General features: G+C 36.1%; 1 protein-coding gene across 1 annotated transcript in view; it reads right to left on the bottom strand.

The window, feature by feature from the left end:
* Dhc36C (Dynein heavy chain at 36C) overlaps positions 1–22598 on the bottom strand; it is a 592122-nt gene that overhangs the window by 410430 nt on the left and 159094 nt on the right. Inside the window, exon 21 of the mRNA XM_090380456.1 lies at positions 20946–21077. Coding sequence (XP_090236582.1) covers positions 20946–21077 — 132 coding nt within the window. The remainder of the gene's footprint in view (positions 1–20945; positions 21078–22598) is intronic.

Genomic DNA, 22598 nt, shown 5'->3' on the forward strand with positions numbered 1-22598 from the left:
AAATCACTTTTCTAATTCTCGAACGGGATGCTTACAATTGATTCACAAATGTGTCCAATCGAGGAAAGTGAACTAAAACAGCATTTTAAATTTTGTTCATTCTCAATGTTTTGTTCAGTAAATGTAATTGTGTATTGTACTTAATAAAAGTTGCGAATATTTAAATAAATCTAACTTCGAATTTTTTTGAATATGGCCCCTGTGCAGGAAAAGGTTAGACACCACTGCAGTAGAAGGTGGGCAGAGCCCATTGGGAATACACCTTGATCTGCTCACTCTTGACTAGCGTGACTCCTCTGTATGTGGGACAGGTGGTCGGATAGGTTTTACCACGTACCACTAAGTTGTATAATGCTTTAGCTCTCTTAATTCACGCAGCAACACTAATTGCCTAAATTGCCTGAAGGCCAGAAATGCAAACAGTGCGTACCGAGTTAATTCTCTCCTAATCCGTTTGCTATATGAAAATTTTCTTTGCTCAACGGAAACTATTTTAAATGTAACTTCCATGGGGAATTCAAAATAATTTGCTATAAAAGGACTTCGTTAAACAGAGGTCCAACTGAGTAATTTAGAATTATAAAAATGGTTATACAGTTTTATATAGTAAATATCTTAACAATAGACAGTAAAAAATGCAAATTTAGTTAAATAATTTTAAGCTTATCTGAATAGTAAGTAAACATGTGAAAAAAATTTACGGAATATTACAAATTTCGAAGTGCATTACATCCAAATGTCACACGTCACTGTTAAAAAAAGATGCCGGTACGCTGTATCGTTGCGTACCGTCCAAAAAAAAGCACTGTATATATATATATATATATATAATATTGATAAAAATAATAGGATATAATGACATTACTGAACATCTAAGAAAGCAAGAAAAAGTATTAAATTATTAAACTAGGTTATGGATCCGGGGCACTACTAGTTATAGCAGAAATACCCAACAACCATAAAGAAATATAAATAAATGTATTTTATCAGTGTATTGGGTAGGGGTGCTGACCTGTCAAGTGTAATTACAATGGAAAAAATTGAGAATGCCTACAAGACAAAAGCAGATTATCTGAAATTAAGATTAACATAAAAATAATAATGATAACAAAAATTTTTGTTATCATTATATATAAATAACATATATATATATATATACATTATTTGTGAGGTTTCTGTATAAGTAATTTGTATGAAACTTCGAAGGGCCATACAGAATGATAACAAAAACTGCAAACATCAACAGGACCATTACGTATAATTTTATAAATATATTATTTCAGCCTTCATGGGTTAGTCTAAACCCTGTAGTGCATAAAGAGCTTTATGTCAGGTTAGTATTCTAGTCGATTCGCAATAGTGCTGATTGCTAACCACAACGCCATTTTTATTTTTATTTATTTATTTATGCAAAAAAATTTTTTTTTTGCAATTTTTTTATAAATTGAAAGTTTAAAATCATCAGACAAAATTTATTGGCATCATACTGTGCTATGCACTGTTCACTTGATTTAGGACAATCTGAGGTAATCAGCAATTAGCGGATCTGTATCAGAAATGAGAAAGATCCCCCCCCACCAAAGTAATTATTCATGGATGTAGGTAGTAAAGGTCCCTGCAATGAACCATTCAGTTGTTGTTTACACTATTTACATATATTGGAAATTTACTACACTAACATTTTTTATTAATTGTGCTATTAATAAATTAAATAATAATAATAGTGATATCCATGTGCCGTTTTTGTCAATAATGTTATAAAGTTTTCAATTTAATAGAATAAAGAGATGCCATGTGTGGTAAAAGAAGTTCATCGAATCCTAGTGCAATATTCGGAGGATGAAATCTAGTGAAAGCTGCCCTAATGTGTGTAGAGATATGAACATGCCTCCATTCACTATTACTACAACTGTGAAGAATGCTAATAAAATAAAACAATCGATGCAAAGTGGTAGGTAAAATTTTTGGTGCCCGGAACCTAACCCTGTGATTTCCGACTGACTCCATTATATAAAGGGTTACATTTGTGCCTGTCCCCCCACCCAGGAAGTTAACCCTGACATTAATCGAAGGCTATCTGTATATATATATATATATTTTTTTTTTTTTTTTTTTTCATGTGTATACAGGGTGTCTCAAAAAATACACGGCATAATTTCAGGAATGAGTTCCTCATATATAGACAATAAAAATATTTTATATCAACATAGTTCTGGAAATGCTTGGTTCCGGAGTTATTAACCAGAATGTATGCCTGTACGCCTACCCTGTGAGTTTGTTTGGAAGTACATGGGGCCCAAATAACTTATCACCAAAAACACCCGCCCAGTTGTTGAGGCTGAACCGCTGTTGGTGATGTGACGGAAGAATTGCATGTGGGTTTTCCTCAGCCCGTACATGCTGATTGTGAAAGTTTTGGATTCCGTCTCGTGTGAACTGTGCTTCATCTGTGAATATCACTAAGGCAGGAAAGTGAGGAGTTGTACCACACTGCTGCAAGAACCACTGGCAGAACATTACTCATGTAGGGTAATCTGCTGGTGACAAGGCCTGTACCCGTTGCAGATGGTAGGGATACAGTTGGTGTTCGTGCAATACTCTCCAAATAGTCGAATGTTGAACAGCCAGTTGCATTGCTATTCTGCATGTGCCGATTCCAGGAGTGGTATGCAGAACATCCAAAATCTCCTCCTCTACCTCAGGAGTCGTAGATCTTGGTTGTCCTCTGTCGGCAGCATGAGGTGCAAAGGTCCCATGTTCACAAAGGCGGCGATGGATACCCTCAAATGTTTTCCTGTCTGGACATCTTCATTCTGGGAACCTTACCCTTACCAATACCCATACCAATTTAAATCTGCTTAGTTTTTCTAGCCTCATTGCAGTAGCATACTCCGATTTCAGTTATTAACCACCTTGCAAATTTTGTATCATCAGAAAGCTTAAATATTGAACTTGATATGTTTTCAACAATATTGTTAATATTAAAAACAGTATGGGCCCACTGCTGCATTGAATCCTGAGGGATTCAACTAATAATATTGATCTGTGAAGAGCAGTGGCCATTGATAATAACTCTCTCACTGCCACTTGACAATCCTTTTTATTCCCAACTGTAACTCATTCCTATTGCCATGCTGCTCCAATTTGTACAGCAATCTTTCATGTATCAAAAGGTTTAACAAAAGAAGAGTATTAAAAGTCTTACTGAAATCTAAGCAGATGATGTAAAATTTATTTATGCATCTAGTTTCTTTGTTCAGACAAATTCTTCCTTTAAAAACTCAGTACTGTGATTGGCATATAAACCACATTCTTGTCAAGAAGATCCTGCAATTCATGTTTGATCATTGAACTCACTATTTTCCCCTCTTGAACCACTGAAACTAATATATACATAATATAATAAATATTATTATATATATTAATTCTTATAAAATATATAAAAAAAGAAAAAGGGGAAGCAAGAAAGTAGGCAAATGCAAACCAAGGCAGCAAAAGATAAACCTCAGCAATGCAAGAAAAATAAAATGATAATAAAAAAATAAAGGGAGAGAAAAAAAACAAACTAGTGGAATTTAACAAAAAAAGGTGGATTTAATATAATACATAAATTTAATCAAGAAAGAATATAGCCTTATAATGTGGCTATAATATGGATCAAGAAGGGACATTGCTGTATAACTCGCAACCCTGACATCATTCTCAGGTGTCAACCACCGGAATTGCAAGCAATAACAGCAATATCATGTCTATTTCTGATGTAAAATACATGCCAATAAAGGTACAGACAAAGCATAAGTAGAAAATAAAATTTAATTAAAGATTTTGATTAATATTAATAGAAAGATAATAATAAACAGAAGTAGAAGCAGGGAGAGATGATTTATACAGATAGCAGGTACATAGTTTACAGTTGACACTAGAGAGACAATAAATATATATGGAAGGAAAACAACAACAGAACTGACCAAAACTGAAAGAACATGAAGAATAAACTAAAAACTTCGAAATACAATAGCATATAGTGCAAACTAGTGACATCTAACGGAAAAAAATTTTTTTTTAAAAATGGAAACTTCTAAATATATCAAAAAAAAAAAAAAACCCATAAACAAGTAACACATAAAAAAATGCATACATTGTATAGAACTCATCATACATAATATTTAGCAATATTCTATCCAATGCATGCTATTTTCAGAATATAAATTTATACCAAAGCTAAAATTTATTTGGGCAAAAATATAAAGGAGATTTAAAAATAAATCAGAAGATGAAGTATAGTTAAAAAAAAGGGGGGGGTTAAATTTTGGAAGGTTCAGATATCAATTTTTTTTTTATATATTTTGAATATATTAAATATAGCCAACATTTATGAGCCGATATATAAAAAATTTAGACTGTCATCCAGTACTAATTCTGAGGCCAAAAACATGTGAATATCACATCAGGATACAATAAGCCAACCACACAGAGGGAAAAGGTAAAAAATCTACTGTAGGTCAATATATTTTGGAATTTCTTTTAAAATTAACAACATTTGAAAGATTTACAAAAACGATACTTCAAATAAGGCAAAGGAAAAGAGTTACCAATGAGTTTAAAGAGAATGTTTTAATGTTAGAAATAGCAATCTTGTAATTACTGCAAATGGTGGTAATCCTGACACATTGAGAAAAGATGATATTTGAATGCTCCTAGAGATATCTGATAACCAATGAGAAAAATTAACTGCTTCAAAATTGAAGGAGTCATGTTTATTATAATGATTTGTACACTATCAATGTTAAAATTCTGGTCCAAGTAATTAACAATATGTTTACAAGAATTAGTCTTTTCCAAATATATACAGGGTTTCTCAAAAATACACGGCATAACTTCAGGAATGAGTTCCTCACATGTAGACAATAAAAATATTTTTTATCGACATAGTTCCGGAAATGCTTGGTTCCCGAGTTATTAACTGGAATGTCTTATCTCCTGCAGGTGATTTCCTTCATCACACGGTACTGACAGAATCTGGTGGTTTTCCATTCTGACCGTGTACTCAAATCAGGAGCAAGCGGATATGAACTTTATGTACGGTTTGGCGAACAGCAATGCTCTGGAGGCTCGTCGTTTGTAACCACGAAAGGTTCCCAGAACGAAGATGCCCAGATAGCAGTATCCATCGCTGCCTTTGTGAACATGGGACCTTTACACCTCATGCTGCTGACAGAGGATGACCAAGATCTATGACTACTGAAGTAGAGTGGACCAACTGCCTGGCCTCTATGCTCACCTGATTTAAATCCACCAGATTTTTTCTTGTGGGGCCATTTAAAGTCATTGGTGTATTCAACTCCAGTAGCTGATGGGGAAACTCTCCACAATCGAATTGTGGCAGGTTGTGAGACAATACAAAACATGGCAGGAATTTGGTATCGTCTTCGCGAGTCCATGAGACATCAATGTGAGGCCTGTATTCAGGCAGAAGGTGGACATTTTGAACAATTATTGTAAGGTGATGTGAACAGTTAAGTGTCTTAGACAGACCGTCAAAACTCGGAAACCAAGCATTTCCAGAACTATGTCGATATAAAATATTTTTATTGTTTACATATGACGAACTCATTCCTGAAGTTATGCCGTGTATTTTTGAGATACCCTGTATATATTCAAGTGGTTTGTAAGTTATTATTTTATAATTGTTCTTACTGTACGCACATACTTGCCTATCTTGCGCAGGCTGCAAAGATAAAGCAGCAAGTAAATATTTTTTGTATTGACATTTCTAAGTGTGCATAGTTTCTGCCTGCATTCCATGTCTGGCTATAAAGCTAGTGGGAGGTGAAGTTAGGTAAGTACTTAGGACAGCACTAGACACTCCTGCCCTCGTATTGCACTAATAGCTCTGTGTTGAAAAGATTTAAGGGGAAGGATAGCAAATAGAATATGATTGTAGAAATTGATTACCCATCCGTATTAGTAATGGCCCTAGATTAGGAAGGTATTCGCAATTTGGAAAGAGTTATCTTTGTCTCTTTGTGTATCTGAAAATTTATGCCTACTCTAAATTTTAAAATGACCATCAGCTATTAACAATAATAGCCTCACTAGCCTTAAGTGCTCAATTTTTTACCATTTTTAAAATATTAATCATCAATTTTACGTTCTGAATAGTATTTACAATAATAGCCTTATTAGCATTAAGAACTCAATTTTTAAAATTTAAAATATTAACCATCAATTTTATGATCTGAATAGTATTTACCATAATGGCCTCACTAACATTAAGAACTCAATTTTTAAAAATCTAAACTTTAAAATATTCACTATAAAACTAACGTTCTGATTAGTTTTATAATAATAGACTTACTAGCTTTAAGAACTCAATTTTTAATAAAATTTACTATCAAGCTAACATTCTGAATAGTTTTATATTCATAGACTGACTATCTTTAAGAATTCACTTTTTTAAAAATTTTAATTTAAAATATTAACCATCAAATTTGCGTTCTGAATAGTTTTAACAAAAATAGACTCACTAGCCTTAAGGACTCAGTTTTTATATACGTTAAATTTAAAGTTTAAAACATTAACCATCAAACTTTCTTTCTGAGTAGTATTACAATTAAATAGACTCACTAGCCTTAAGAACTGAATTTTTAAAAATTTAAAAAACTAACCATCCAACTTACGTTTTAAAAAGTTTTACCTAAAAATTAAAAATTAGAAATTAGTTAACTGGCAGATATAAGTGAAACAGTATCTCTTCAGGATGCCACACCGTTTCACTATTACAGTACATGTACTGAAATAGCACATATATGCTGCCATTAACATTTCAATAATTTCTTGTACATTTTTTTTTTTATTTATTTATTTATTTTACTTGACACATACTATAGAGAGCATGAGGAAAAATTAAAAATAAAAGACAACCAATGGGCAGTTTATACAGAGTTCTGCTTATTCAATAATTACATATACGATGGCAAATACAGGTATAAACAAGTGATAGGCATCCTAATGGGATCAAAATTCTCAGTTCTGGCAGCGAACCTTTTTTCTACACCACTATGAAAAGGAATACAACAAAAAGAATTATAACAAAATTAAGACATAGAGATACATTGACAACATGATTTCCTTTGACAGCAACTTAGAAGAGCTCAAAAAGGATATCTATCCTAATGATCTAACCTTAACAAAAACAGAGACAACACTAAGGTAACATTTCTCGACCTAAATATTAATACGATTAACCAGATAGAAATAGGAATTTATGATAAAAGACAAGAGTATAATTTTGAAACAATACACCTTAGCCATTGGAGTTCAAACATACCAATTAAAATTCAAAGAAACATAATTACCTCACAGGCCATAAGAATAATCAGAATTTGCAATAACAGTAGACTTAAAATGGAAGCACTCAGAATTTTAAAAAATAAGCTTATTAAGAACAATATTCCGTACAGATTCATAGATAAAAACTTAAATAAAGTAATTAAAATGACACAATATGGGTAGAATAGCAAACTTTGACAGAACCTTTTGTATATGGTGTATATATTTATGTAAATAAAGTTAATCTCTGCTTACACGGACTGCACATTCCCTCTAGCATGTAAAAGAAAACACCCTCCAGAAGGGCAGCTCTGTGTGGCTTATAACTTTGTTGTAATTAGTTTCATCTTAATTTTTTTTTTTTTTTTTTGGTTCTGCTATTTTGTGAACATTATTGTAGAGGGCCATTACCACATTGATAGATCTTGGACCATGAGAGGTCGCCACCTTTGCCCTTGACTAGGGCAGCAATATCTAACAATCATTCTCACTTTTTGGTTCGGGCTGCGTCGGGGCAGATGGGCAAGTCCTTGAAGGAGGATAACTTGATAATTAGCCTTTGTCTTAAATTTAACGGCAGCTACAGTCAATAACTTTAAAGAATAGGTAACCTAATGTAGATGCCACAGTTTCCTGTACATAAAATTAATCCATGTTTGTAAACTTTTGGCCCTAACACTAATATATAATAATTAAATTTTAAAAAAATAAAAAAATAAATGTACAGGAAACTATTGAAATGTTAATGGTAGCATACATATGCTATTTCAGTACATGTACTGTAATAGTGAAATGGTGTGGCATCCTGAACAGATACCATTTCGCATATATCTGCCAGTTACCTAATTTCTAATTTTTATGTAAAACTTTTTAAAATGTAAGTTGGTTGGTTAGTTTTTTAAATTTTTAAAAATACAGTTCTTAAGGCTACTGAGTCTATTTAATTGTAATACTACTCAGCAAGTATGTTTGATGGTTAATATTTTAAACTTTAAATTTAACATATATAAAAATTGAGTCCTTAAGGCTAGTGAGTCTATTTTTGTAAAAACTATTCAGAACACAAATTTGATGGTTAATATTTTAAATTAAAATTTTTAAAAAAGTGAATTCTTAAAGCTAGTAAGTCTATGAATATAAAACTATTCAGAACGTTAGTTTGATAGTAAATTTTATTAAAAATTGAGTTCTTAAAGCTAGTAAGTCTATTATTATGTTGTTGTTATTTGGTTTTTAGGAGCATTAGAAACTATGGCCATATTCTCCGGGGATATGCAGCGGTCATTACCTGACCTTTCTGCATCCTCTGTATTTGGTGGTCATAGGATCGAACCCCAGTCTAATCAAGAAGTGTGTGCTACGCACTGCTGCTCCTGCCCATTATTTATGGCTACGGAGGTGCCTCTATTATTATAAAACTAATCAGAACGTTAGTTTTATAGTGAATATTTTAAAGTTTATATTTTAAAAAATTGAGCTCTTAAGGCTAGTGAGGCTATTATGGTTAATAGCTGATGGTCATTTTAAAATTTAGAGTAGGCATAAATTTTCAGATACACAAAGAGACAAAGATAACTCTTTCCAAATTGTGAATACCTACCTAATCCAGGGCCGTTACTAATACGAACGAGAACTTACAAACCCGGATTTCCTGAGCACCAACTGTATTTTCTACAATCATATTATATTTGCTATCCTTCCTCTTAAATCTTTTCAACACTCTGAGCTATCAGTGCAATACGAGGGCAGGAGTGTCTATTGCTGTCCTAATTACTTACCTAACTTCACCTCCCATTAGCTTTATAGCCAGACATGGAATGCAGGCAGAAACTATGCACACTTAGAAATGTTAATACAAAGGAGGGGAGAAAAAAAAAAAAAAAATATATATATATATATACAGGGTGTCTCAAAAATACACGGCATAACTTCAGGAATGAGTTCCTCATATGTAGACAATAAAAATATTTTATATCAACATAGTTCCAGAAATGCTTGGTTTCCGAGTTTTAAAGGTCTGTCTATTAACTGTTAACATCACCTTATAGTAATTGTTCAAAATGTCCACCTTCTGCCTGAATACAGGCCTCACATTGACATCTCATGGACTCGCGAAGATCATGCCAAATTTCCGTTGGGATCGTCGTACCCGTTGCAGATGGTAATGATACAGTTGGTGTTCTCGCAACACTCTCCAAATAGTCAAACGTTGAACAGCCAGTTGCATTGCTATTTTGCATGTGCTGATTCAAGGAGTGGTATGCACAACATCCAAAATCTCCTCCTCTACCTCAGTAGTCGTAGATCTTGGTCGTCCTCTGTCGGCAGCACGAGGTGTAAAGGTCCTATGTTCACAAAGGCAGCGATGGCTACTTTCCAACATTTTCTTGTCTGGACATCTTTTTTCTGGGACCCTTTCGTGGTACAAACAATGAGCCTCCAGAGCATTGCCGTCCGCCAAACCGTACATAAAGTGCATATCCGCTTGCTCCTGATTTGAGTACATGGTCGGAATGGAAAACTACCAGATTCTGTCAGTACCTTGTGATGAAGGAAATCACTTGTGGGAGATAAGACATTCCGGTTAATAATTCGGAAACCAAGCATTTCCGGAACTATGTTGATATAAAATATTTTTATTGCCTACATATGAGGGACTCATTAGCATTAGCATTAGTAGAGGCATATGATGCAAGAAAGCAAGCTTATTCAGCATCAGCCAAAAAAAAAAAAAAAAAAAAAAAAAATACAACCACTACTCCCATTTCACCCCTCCGTTCATTCGAAATACCTGTCCAGCTGAGCCTTAAATTTGTTTAGGCTATCAACCTTCAACAACAAGCGATGGGAGTCTATTCCACAAACCAACTGCCCGTTGGCTAAAGGCAAATTTCCGCACATCTATCCGACATCCGTCCTTCCTCAATTTGAATTTATGCCCTCTCAGGTGATTATTCTGAGCAAGAGGAAGAATCCCATCGGCATTGAGCATGCTCAAGCCATTCAAAGCCTTATACACCTCTATCAGATCACCTCGCCGATGACTAGTCTCCAGGCTCTGTAATTTGCAAAACTTAAGCCTTTCTTCATAAGAGCAATCCTTTGTTCCATTCACTAATCTTGTTGCCCTTCTCTGTACTCGTTCCAGCAGCTCTACATCCTTCTTGAAATGAGGCCTCCAGACCTGTATACAGTACTCAAGGTGTGGCCTGACCAATGCCTTATACAAGGGAATAATCACATCCCTGTCCCTGCTAGAAACATTCCTGTATATCATTGACAAGACACCATGAGCTACTCTTGCAGCTCGTCTGCACTGCTCAGAGAACTTCATATCTGCCTGCACAATTACCCCCAGGTCCTTTTCATTCTCTACCTCTGTCAGTGTAGTACCACAGAGTTGATACGTTGATCTGGGGTTACTGTTTCCCATATGTAGTACTTTACATTTGTCAATGTTAAACTTCATTTGCCACCTTCAGCCCATCTGCTCAACCTTTCCAGATCCTGTTGCAGCAGCATAGTATCAGTAGTGTCCTTAACAACCCTGCCAACCTTGGTATCGTCTGCAAACTTGGACATTAAGCCTGATACACCATCATCAATATCATTTATAAATACAGAAAACAACAATGGACCCAACACTGAACCCTGAGGAACTCCACTAATAACATTAGTAAACGTTGAGCAGTGTCCATTGATTACCACTCTCTGTCTTCTGCCACTCAACCATCCCTTTATCCATAGCAGTAATTTGCCTCCAATGCCACACTTCTCCAATTTGTGCAGCAGTCTTCCATGCGCAACAGTATCAAAAGCCTTTCTAAGATCCAATTATATAATATCAAAGTTATTCCCTGCATCCAGTTCTTTTGTGACTACATCATAGTATCCAATCAAATTGGTGAGACAAGACCTGCCCTTAACAAAACCATGCTGTGTCTGAGCTATAACTGAATTCTTGTCCAGATGATCCTGCAGTGCTTCTTTAACCAGTGCCTCCATTAATTTTCCTGGAATAGAAGTTAAACTAACAGGTCTATAATTACTTGTGTCAGCCTTTGATCCTCCTTTGTGAATTGGGGTTACATTTGCACATCTCCAGTCCATGGGTACCTCCCCCTGAGTCCAAAGAAGCTCTCATAATTATGGCTAGGGGTTTGCTTACTTCCTTTGCTGCCTCCTTTAATATAACTGGATAGATCCCATCCACCCCGGGTGCCTTTTTTATGTTTATCCTCAACAATTTCTCCTCCACTTTCCTCTCAGTTATTAGAAAATCATCTAGCTCACTGCCAATGTTTACTTCACCTACGACATTCCCCTTCCTGAATAACTCCTCATGTGTGAATGTAGATGCAAAATACTCGTTTAGATTGTTAGCCACCTGAGCTGGATCCTCAACTGTTGAACCATCAACATCCAGTGGACCAATCTGATTCATCCCTTTCCTTCTTGAGTTAAAATAGGTAAAGAACTCTTTTCTGTTTTTCTTTGCATCCTTTGCCAAAGATTTCTCATAATCTGCCTTTGCCTGCCTAATCTCCTTTGTGACTTGGTTACAGACCGACTTATATCTATCATAGGCTTCCATGTCACCCATTAATTTGTATGTATCCCATGCATTTTTCTTCTCTGCCATATGTCTCATTAGTTCATCTGAGAACCATTTAGGCCTGAACCTTGAACAATATTTCTTGGTTGGTATGTAAAGCCTGGTAGCTTCCAAGATTAGTTCCTTGAATGCTTCCCATTTTGAATTTGCTGTTGGTAACATGATCAGTTGGTCCCACTGTATAGAATTTAAATACTGTCTCAGACCATCATAGTCGCCTTTACGAAAGCAAAAACCCTTCCCTTTACCTCTGATGATAGTTACCTCCTTGAGTAAATCCCACTTCAGCACACTGTGATCACTGCCACCCAGTGGTTCCTTTATCTGCAGATTCCTAATGCATGAAGAATCACTACTGATAATCAGATCAAGAGTATTACTCCCTCTTGTTGCCTCCTGAACATGCTGGTGTAGAAAACAATCATCCAATAAATCCACAAAAGCCTTGCTAGTGTGTGAGTGACCAACCCACAAATTCCAGTCAATATCTGGGAAATTAAAATCCCCCATTATAAGACTCTCTGATTTACTGGCCCATTCTATTTCCCTGTACAGTATCTTATTATACTCATCAGAGTCATTAGGCCTATAGCACACTCCTACTCTCAATTTTGATTTACCTATGCTTATGCCACACCAAACTGACTCGACACTGCCCTGTCCATCAATGTCGACTGGCTTCACTTCCTTGGATTTTATGTGTTTTTTAACTAATAGCATAACCCCTCCTCCCCTCCTGTCTTGTCTATCCTTTCTATACACATTGTACTCCCCAAATTCCAGTTCTGCATTCCTTATATCTGTGTGACACCACATCTCTGATATCCCAACAATATCTGCCTTTGATGTTTTGAGCAATACCTCAAATTCATTCCTGAAGTTATGCCGTGTATTTTTGAGACACCCTGTATATTTCAATATATATAATATATTATATTATAAAATATACATATTAGTATTAATCAGCCCAAGTGATTGAAGGAAGTAAACTTATTCTCCATCAGTCAAAAAAAAATCTCTGAGTTCACTCACAATTTGCCCATCTCTTAAAAATAATAATCCAATTCTTCCTATGAATCTTGTGAAATTCTCTACCTCAATTACGGTGGGGGGCAACTTATTCCAATATCAACAACATACTGCTGGAAAGTGACCTTCATGACAACTAATTTTCTATTCCTTCGCAAAATTTTATATTTATTAATATTAGCAAAAGTATTAGTAGTAGAAAATTATGCAGGAAAGCAAGCTAACGGAGCATCAGAGAGAAAAAAAAGAAAAAAAAAGAAAAACATTCCACATCACCTGTCCAACCCCTCCAATATTTTTTATCTAATTCCTCCTTGAAGTGATTTGTATCCCCGCATTCTTGTTTCATCTACCAACATAAAAATACCTTGATCTTTCATGCTACTTATTCCTTTAAGCACCTTAAGTGCCTCTATCAAGTCACCTACAAAGCGTCCAGTCTCCGGGCTCTAGTGTTCTGCAACTAATAAGTTCCTCACATGGGAAACTTCATAGCACCCTCAACCAATCTAATTGCTTTTCAGTGAACCCTCACTAGAAGTTCTGTCCTTTGCAGGTGAAGCCTACAGACCTGAATAAGATCTTTCAAATGATGTCTCACCATCATTTTATAAAGAAAAATAACATCCTTTTTTGATGTTAGCAAAAGTCCTATTGATCACTGATAACATATCAGCAGTGATTCTACAAACATTAATAATCAGCAGATAAAAGACCCAACCACACAGATGTACTAATGTAGAATTTAATTAATAATAATTTAATAACCTTGCAGATATTCATTCAAGTCACAAAGCAGGTTAGGCAAGCGAAGGCAGATTATGAGAAATCTTTGGCAAAGGATGATATGAAAAACAGCAAGGATGTCTTTACTTATATAAACTCTAGAAGAAAAGGTTTGTACAGGTGAGTCCACTTGATATTGATGGTTCGACTGTTGATGATTCTGCTCAGATTGCTGAAAAATTGAATGAGTATTTTGCATCTACATTCACACATGCGGAATTCTGTAGGCAAGTGGACTCACCTGTACAAAGTTAAACATAAGAACGGCACCTGGGGTGGATGGGATCTATTCAGTTATATTAAAGGAGGTGGCAAAGAAGTAAGCAAACCCTAAGCCATAATTATGAGAGCATTCTTTCCTTGAACTGTAAATGTGCAAATGTATCTCCATTTCACAAAGGGGATCAAAAGGTGACATGAGTAATTACAAACCTGTTAGTTAAACTTCTGTCCTGGGAAAAATAACAGAGTCACTGGTTAAAGAAGCATAGCAGGATCATCTAGATAAGACTGCAGTAACAGTTCAAACACAGCATGGGTTTGTTAAGGGGAGGTCTGTCTGACCAATTTTTTTGGATACCATGATGTGGTCACAAAGGACCTGGATAAAAAATAAGTTTGATATCATATAATTGAAACTGAGGAAAGCTTTTGATACTGTTGCACATGGAAAACTGCTGCACAGATGGGAGTGGTATGGCATTAGTGGCAAGTTGCTACAATGGATAAAGGGATGTTGAGTGGGAGACAATAGAGTGGTAATCAATGAAAGCTGCTCTTCATGGACTAAATGTTATTAGTGGAGTCCCCGAGGTTCGGTGTAGGGCTCACCGTTGTTTGGTATATTTATCAATGATATTGATGAAGGTATATCAGGCTTAATGTCCAAGTATACAGATGATACCAAGGTTAGCAGGGATGTTAATGACAGTAATGGCAGTATGCTACTGCAACAGGATCTAGAAAAGTTGGGCAGATGGGCTCAGAAGGGTGAAGTTTAACATTGACAAATATAAAGTACTGCATACGGGTAGAAGTAGCTCAACAGAAACGTAACAACTGTGTGGTAGTACACTTAGGGTTGTAGGAAATGAAAAAGACGTGAAGTAATTGTACAGTCAGATATGAAGTTTTCTGAGCAGTGCAGGCAAGTTGCCAGAGCAGGTCATGGGGTATTGTCAATGATATACAGGAATTTTGCCAATAGGGAAAAGGAGTTGATTATCCCTTTATATAAGGCAATGGTCAGGCCACGCCTTGAGTACTGCGTACATTTCTGGAGGCCTCATTTTAGGAAGGATGTAGAGTTGCTTGAGCAGGTACAGAGAAGGGCAACAAGTTGGTGAGTGGAACAAAGGGGTCTCTTACCAAGAAAGGCTGAAGTTCTGCAAATTGCAGCATCTGGAGACTAGGCACCTGCAAGATGATCTGATTGAGGTGTATAAGGTCTTGACTGGGTTGAGCAGGCTCAATTTTGATGGGATTCTTCCTTTTGCTCACATTACAAACCTGAGGGGGCATAAATTAAAATTGGGGAAAGACAAATGTAGAGTAGATGTGTGGAAATTTGCTTTTTAGCCAGCGTGTAGTTGATTGCTGGAACAAATTTCCATCTGTTGCTGTGGAAGTTGACAGCTTAAATAAATCCATGAAAGAACTGGATGTGTAAAATGTTTTTTTTTTTTGTTTTTTTTTGGCTGATGCTACATAAGCTTGCTTTCTTGCATCATATGCCTCTACTACTACTACTAATACTGTCAAGAATAAAGGGAAAGGCTTTGCTTTCATAAATGTGACTGTAGTGGTGACTGTGGTAACTGAAAGGAAAGTGGAAGATAAATTGTTGAAGTTGAACATAAAAAAGCCATCTAGGTTAGTAGGATCTATCCAATCATATTAATGGAGGCAGCAAAGAAGAGAGCAAATCCTGAATCAAAATTATAGAGCAACCTTGGATTCAGGGGAAGTCCCAATTGACTAGAGATGTGCGAATGTATCTCCAATTCATAAAGGGGGATCAAAAGGTGACATGAGTAATTACAGATCTGTAAGATTAGAATCTGTTCCATGGAAATTAATGGGGCCACTGGTTAAAGAGGTGATGCAGGACCATCTGTAAAGCAATGCAATTAAATTGCAATCACAGCATGGATTTTTTTTAAGTGAAAAAAATAATTCTGATATGATATGCTTGGATTTCAGGAAGGCTTTTGATATTGTTGCACATAAAAGACTGCTGTATAAACTGGAGCAATGTGGTATTAAGGCCAAGTAGTTGTAATGGAGGCATCTGATTCAAGAAAGGAAGCATGGACTTGTTAAGTGCAAAATGTAGCATCAATCAAAAAAAAAATAATAATAATTTCACACATCCATTCCCTCTAAGTTCCTCCTTGAAATTATTTAAGCTATCAATTTCCACAACGACAAATGGAAGTTTGTTCCAGCAATTAACCACCCGCTGGCTAAAGACAAATTTCCGCACATCTATTCTACAACTGTCTTTCCTCAATTTGAATTTATGCCCATCAGAATTCAGTGTGCTCAACACATTCAAGGCCTTCTACACCTCAATCAGATTACCTCACAGGTGCCTATTATCCAGCAGCTGGAATTTGCAGAACTTAAGCCTTTCTTGCTAAGAGGGCCACTTTTTCCCCCTCACCAATTGCTGCCTTTCTCTGTACATGCTCAAGTAACTTTACATTCTTCCAAAAATGGGGCCTCCAGACCTGTACACAGTACACAAGGTGTGGCCTGACCATTGCCTTCAAGGGATAATCAGCTCCTTTTCCCTACTAGCAAAATTCCTGTATATTATTGAAAATACCCCACGACCTACTATGGCAACCAGTCTGCGTTGCTCAGAAAACGTCATATCTGACTAAACAATTACTCACAGATCTTTTTCATTTTCTACAACCCTAAGTGTAGTACCACACACTTGGTACGTTTCTCTGGGGTTACTTCTACCCATATGCAGTACTTTGCATTTGTCAATTTTAAAGTTCAGTTGCCACTTCTCAGACCAACTGCACAAATTTTCTAGATCCTGTTGCAGTAGCACACTGCCATTACTGTCGCTAACAACCCTGCCAACCTTTGTATCATCTGCAAACTTTGACATTAAGCTTGATATTTATCAATATCATTGGTAAATATACAAAACACAAGTGGGCCCAACACCGAACCCCGGGGAACTCCACTAATAACATTAGTCCACGCAGAGCAGAAGCCACTGATTACCATTCTCTCTCTCTTCTCCCACTCAACCATCCTTTTAGCCATTGTAGCAACTTACCCTTAACATCATACTGCTCCAATCTGTACAGTAGTCTTCCATGCGCAACAGTGTCAAAGCTTTCCTGAAATCCAAGTATATGATGTCAAAGTTATTTTTTTGCATCCAGTTTCTTTGTAACCACATCATAGTATCCAATCAAATTTGGCAGAAAAGACTTTCCCTTAACAAATCCATGCTGTGTCTGAATTATTACTGCGGTCTTGTCTAAATGAACCTGCAATGCTTCTTTAACCACTGACTCCATTATTTTTCAAGGAATAGAAGTTAAACTAACTGTTCTGTAATTAGTCATGTCACCTATAGATCCCTTTTGTGAATTGTGGATACATTTGCACCACTCCAGTCTGTGGGTACTTCCCCTGAGTCCAAGGATGCACTCATAATTATGGATAATGGTTTGCTTACTTCCTTTGCTGCCTCCTTTAATATAACTGGATAGATCCCATCCACTCTAAGTACCTTTCTTATGCTTAACTTCAACAATTTCTCCTCCACTTTGCTCTCAATTATTACAAAATCACTTAGCTCCCTGTTAGAGTTTGATAAACTTCTGGCATTCCCCTCCTTGAATAACTCCTCATGTGTGTATGAAGATGCAAAATACTTATTTAGTTTGGCAGCTATCTGAGAATGATCATCTATAGTCAACCCATTGAAATCAAGTAAACCAATCTGATTCATCCTCTTCCTTTTAGAGTTTATATAAGTAAAGAAGTCCTTGCTGTTTTTCATAGCATCCTTTGCCAAAGATTTCTCATAATCTGCCTTCGCTTGCCTAACTTCCTTTGTGACTTGATTACAGACTGGCTTATATCTGCCTAAGCTTCTCTGTCACCTGATAATTTATATCCATCCCAAGCATTTTTCTTCTATGCCATGAGTCTCATTAGTTCATCTGAAATCTATTTAGGCATAAACCTTGAACAATATTTTTAATCAATATGAAAAGCCTAGTAGCTTCCACGATTAGTTCCTTGAATGCTTTCCATTTAGAATTTGTGGATGGTGATATCATCAGTTGGTCCCAATGTACAGAATTTAAAATCTCTCTGTGACCACTGTAGTCACCTTTATGGAAGCAAAACCCCTTCCCTTTACCCCTGATGGTAGTTACATCTTTAAGTAAATCCCACATCAGTACACTGTGATCACTGCCACCCAGTGGTTCCTTTATCTGCAAATTCTTTATACACAAATAATCACTGCTGTTAACCAGATCAAGGATATTACCCTCTGGTTGCCAATCGACATGCTGCTGCAGAAAACAATCATCCAATAAATTCACAAAAGTTTTGATAGTGTACGAGTGACCAACCCACAAGTTCCAGTCAAATCTGGGAAGTTAAAATCCCCCAATACAACACAATCTGATTTACTGGCTCATTCTTTTTCTGTGCAACTCATTAGAGTCATTAGGCCTATAACACACTCCTACTTTCATTTTTGCTAGCTTTCCCAGTGCTTATGTCACACCAAACTGACTCAACATTGCACTGTCCATCTATGTCAACTGGATGCACTTCTTCCTTAGATTTTATATTTTTTGTAATTAACAACATAATCCCTCCTTCCTTCCTGTCCTGTCTATCCTTTCCATATACATCATACTCCACAAATTCCAATTCTGCACTGGTTATATGTGTGTGACTCTGTCTCTTAAATCCCAACAATATCTGCCTTTGATGTCTTGACCAGCACTTCAAATTCATCAAATTTATTTACTATACTTCTAACATTGGTGCACATGCAAGTATACATGCATCTATTGTTATTCTTAGTTACGTTAATGCAGCCCATGTATTTATTTGTTTCATGGTGACTCCCACCAGTCCCTGAAACCCCCAGCACCCTGCCCTCCAGGCCACTGCTCATTCTAATAGAAGCAGTGCAAGAGTTTTTAATAGAAGTTTCTATTAGAAATTATACTTACTATTATACTCATCAGAGTCATTAGGCCTATAACACAATCCTACTCTCAATTTTTCTTTCCGTGCTTGTGTCACACCAAACTGACTTGACTCTTCTCTGTCCACCCATATCGACTGGCTGTACTTCCTTGGATTTTATGTGTTTCTTAACTAATAGCATAACCGCTCCTCCCTTCCTATCCTGTCTATCCTTCCTGTACCCATTGTACTCCCGAAATTCCATTTCTGCATTCCTTATATTTGTGTGACAACATGTCTCTGATCTCCCAACAATATCTGCCTTTAATGTTTTAACCAACACTTCATATTCATAAAGTTTATTTACAAAACTCCTAGCATTGATGTACACATAAGTATACATGCACCTGTTCCTATTCTTAGCGACCCTAATACAGCCCATGTATTTACTTGTTCTGCAATGACTCCCAGCAGTCCTTGAAATCCTCCACATCTTGTTTTCCAGGCCGCTGCTCATTCTAATAGAAGCAGTGCAAGAGTTTCTAATATTCCTAATAAAAGCAGTGCAAGTTTTACCTCTGTCTGCGGCTACTATTAACATTTTATTCTGTGAATCCCCCAAGCTAGCAGTTTTCTGACCCAAAAAGTTATTGCTATGGATAAAGGGATGGTTAAGTGGAAGAAGACAGAGAGTGGCTATCAATGTGCACTGCTCTTTGTGGACTAATGTTATCAGTGGAGTTCCCAAGGGTTCAGTGCTGGGCCCATTGTTGTTTTCAATATTTATTAATAATATTGATGAAGGTATATCAGGCTTAATGTCAAAGTCTGCAGATGACACAAAGGTTGGCAGGATGGTCAACAACAGTAATGACGATAGGTAATGTAATAAGATTTGGAAAAATTAGGTCGATGGGCTAAAAAATGATGGTTGAAATTTAACAGTGACAAATGCAAGGTACTGCACATGGGTAGCAGTAAACTCAGAGTAACTTATCAACTGTGTGGAACTACACTCAGGGTAGTATAAAAATGAAAAAGATCTTGGTAATTGTGCAGTCACATAAGAAAATCTCTGAGCAATGCAGATGTGCTGCCAGGACAGCTCATGAGATTTTGTCAATGATATTCAGGAACTTTGCTAGCAGGGATAAGGAGGTGATTATCCCTTTGTACAAGGCCATGGTTAGGCCACATCTAGGGTATTGTATACAGGTCTAGAGGCCTCACATTAGGAAAGATGTAGATCTGCTGGAATGGGTGCAGAGAAGGGAAACCAGATTTGTGAAGAAAACAAAAGGATGCCCTTACCTTGAAAGGCTTTAGTTCTGCAAATCGCAGCATCTGGAGACTAGTCACTTGCAGGATGATCTGATTGAGGGTTTAAGGTGAATGTGAATGGCATTCTTCCTCTTGCTGAGGCTACACACAAGGGTACATAAATTTAATTTGAAGAAGGCTGTTTGCAGGATAGACGTTCAGACATCTGTCTTCAGCCAGCGAGTGGTTGATTGTTGGAATAAGTTTCCCTCTGTTGTTGTGGAAGTGGATAGTTTGAATAAATTCAAGGAAGAATTAGACAAATCCTTGGAGAGCAAGGATGGCTGAAGTGCGTGCATTTCAGTTGATGCTATATAAGTTTGCATATCATCTTTCTCATCCTAAACCGCCCTTAATTCCATGTTCCTTAATCTATATGTCACTCCCAGATTAAGAGACTTTTCCCAAATGCAAAACCTTACATTTAGTAGGATTAAACTTCACTTGCCATCTTTCAGAATGTACAGGTAACCAATCTAAGTAATTCTGATGCATCACAGCCTGGTCTCAATTACTTATCTAGTACAAACAGTATGAACATCTTACTAAGTATAAGTCTGTTTATTCTCATTGATTTTGAGGTAACATAAACTTAATTTGTATGAAAGAAACACTCAAATAAATTTGTTTGACTGAAAAATAAGTTTAGAAGGATTATAATGCTAATGCTCACCTCTAAATATACAATAATAAAATCTTCAGGAATTTCTGGTGCTAGTTTTTCATCCATAAAGTCATCAAATAAGGTATCCATCAAACTCATAAGTGAATGTACCCTGTTTATATCTGATGTTGGTGATAATTCCTGAGGGTTAAAAAAATATAAATATAAATAAGGGGACAGAATAGTACTACTACATAAAATCTATTGTAGTAGTGAACCTTATGCTTAATTAAAATCTAGTTTAATCAGCAGCATTTTGACATTGAGAGCAAGACAGGGATATACAATACTGTGAATGAACCAACTGATTTAGTCACTTGAGTGGAGCTGTTTGTTTATTTGTTATTTGGTTTTTAGGAGCATTAATAACTAAGGCTATATTGCTCCGGGGATATGTGGTGGTCATTCCCTGACCTTTCCGCATCCTCCGTATTTGGTGGTCACGGGCTCGAACCTCAGTCTAATCAAGAAGCGTGTTACGCACTGCTGCTCCTGCCCACCTGGCTACGGAGGCACCTCTTGAGTGGAGCAACACAGTGACAGAATGAATACTTGGATTGCATAATGCTAGGGAAAATTCAGTCATTAAAATTCATCTGAAATTATTGCAGTTAAGCATTCCCAAGTGTTTCTGAGAAGCTTCTTCCTCTTTGGTTAGAGGGGTGAACACATATATTCATAAAACAGGAAAAACCACAACTAAACAATTCTATACTATGACTTTCACAAATTACACAAGATGTATTAAAATCATTTTTACATTAAATTTAAATCATTATTTCCTTTAATAACAAATAATTTTGATGACTAAAATGCATGCTAATGGTTATGCCTCAATAAATATTGGCTTAAGTAACCAGTTAAATGAAAAAACATTAATCAGGCACTTGTAAATTGTTATTTAGGCCTATGTATGTGTGCTATTAGTTGACAGTAATTCCCAAACTGAGTGGTAGACTCATTAGTAAATACCACTTATACAGTGTTGTAAGCAGGAATGTCAGTACTCTGCAGATTTTTGTATTTTTGACTAATTTATGTTTTCCACAGACATATTTTGGATTTGTATTCATAACACTTTGAAGATTGCCATATGTAACCACACCAAATTAAGGTGAGACCTAAGAGAATAGTCAAAATCTTGTTGTTTGTGTGTACACAGTGGGAATACCAAGATTTTCTAAAGGAGGGGCTAATGCAGTTAAAGGGTGCTAAAGCTGTATTCTTTCTTTATTATTAATAATCATGTGGCAATAAAAAAATCTACATTACTTTGATCATATGGGGAGAGAGCTAGGGCCTCTACTTGGGATTGCTCCTGTATGCATATAGAAGAAGAACCCTTTATTGTATACAGAAGGCACATTGCTATAAACTTCCTTCACAGTTCCATCACCTTCTTCTTGTTTTTTTCTTATTTTATGGTCAACCTTAGCATTGTTTTTATGTTATATGAAATAAAATGAAATGGAAAATGAAGTTTATTGTTAAGAGATAAATACAAGTTAAACCACTGTTACTCCACAATTGTGGAGAAATAATGGAAATAACCTGAAAAGATAACTCATTTTAATTAAGCACTGGGGAAGTTTACTGGATTTTTTTATATATATATATAATTTTACTGCCATAGTTCCCCCCCCCTCTAACCCCCTATAATTT

This window comes from Mastigoproctus giganteus, chromosome 8 (genome assembly GCF_048544385.1).
Source record: "Mastigoproctus giganteus isolate SK-2022 chromosome 8, ASM4854438v1, whole genome shotgun sequence".
Lineage (NCBI taxonomy): Eukaryota > Metazoa > Arthropoda > Arachnida > Uropygi > Thelyphonidae > Mastigoproctus > Mastigoproctus giganteus.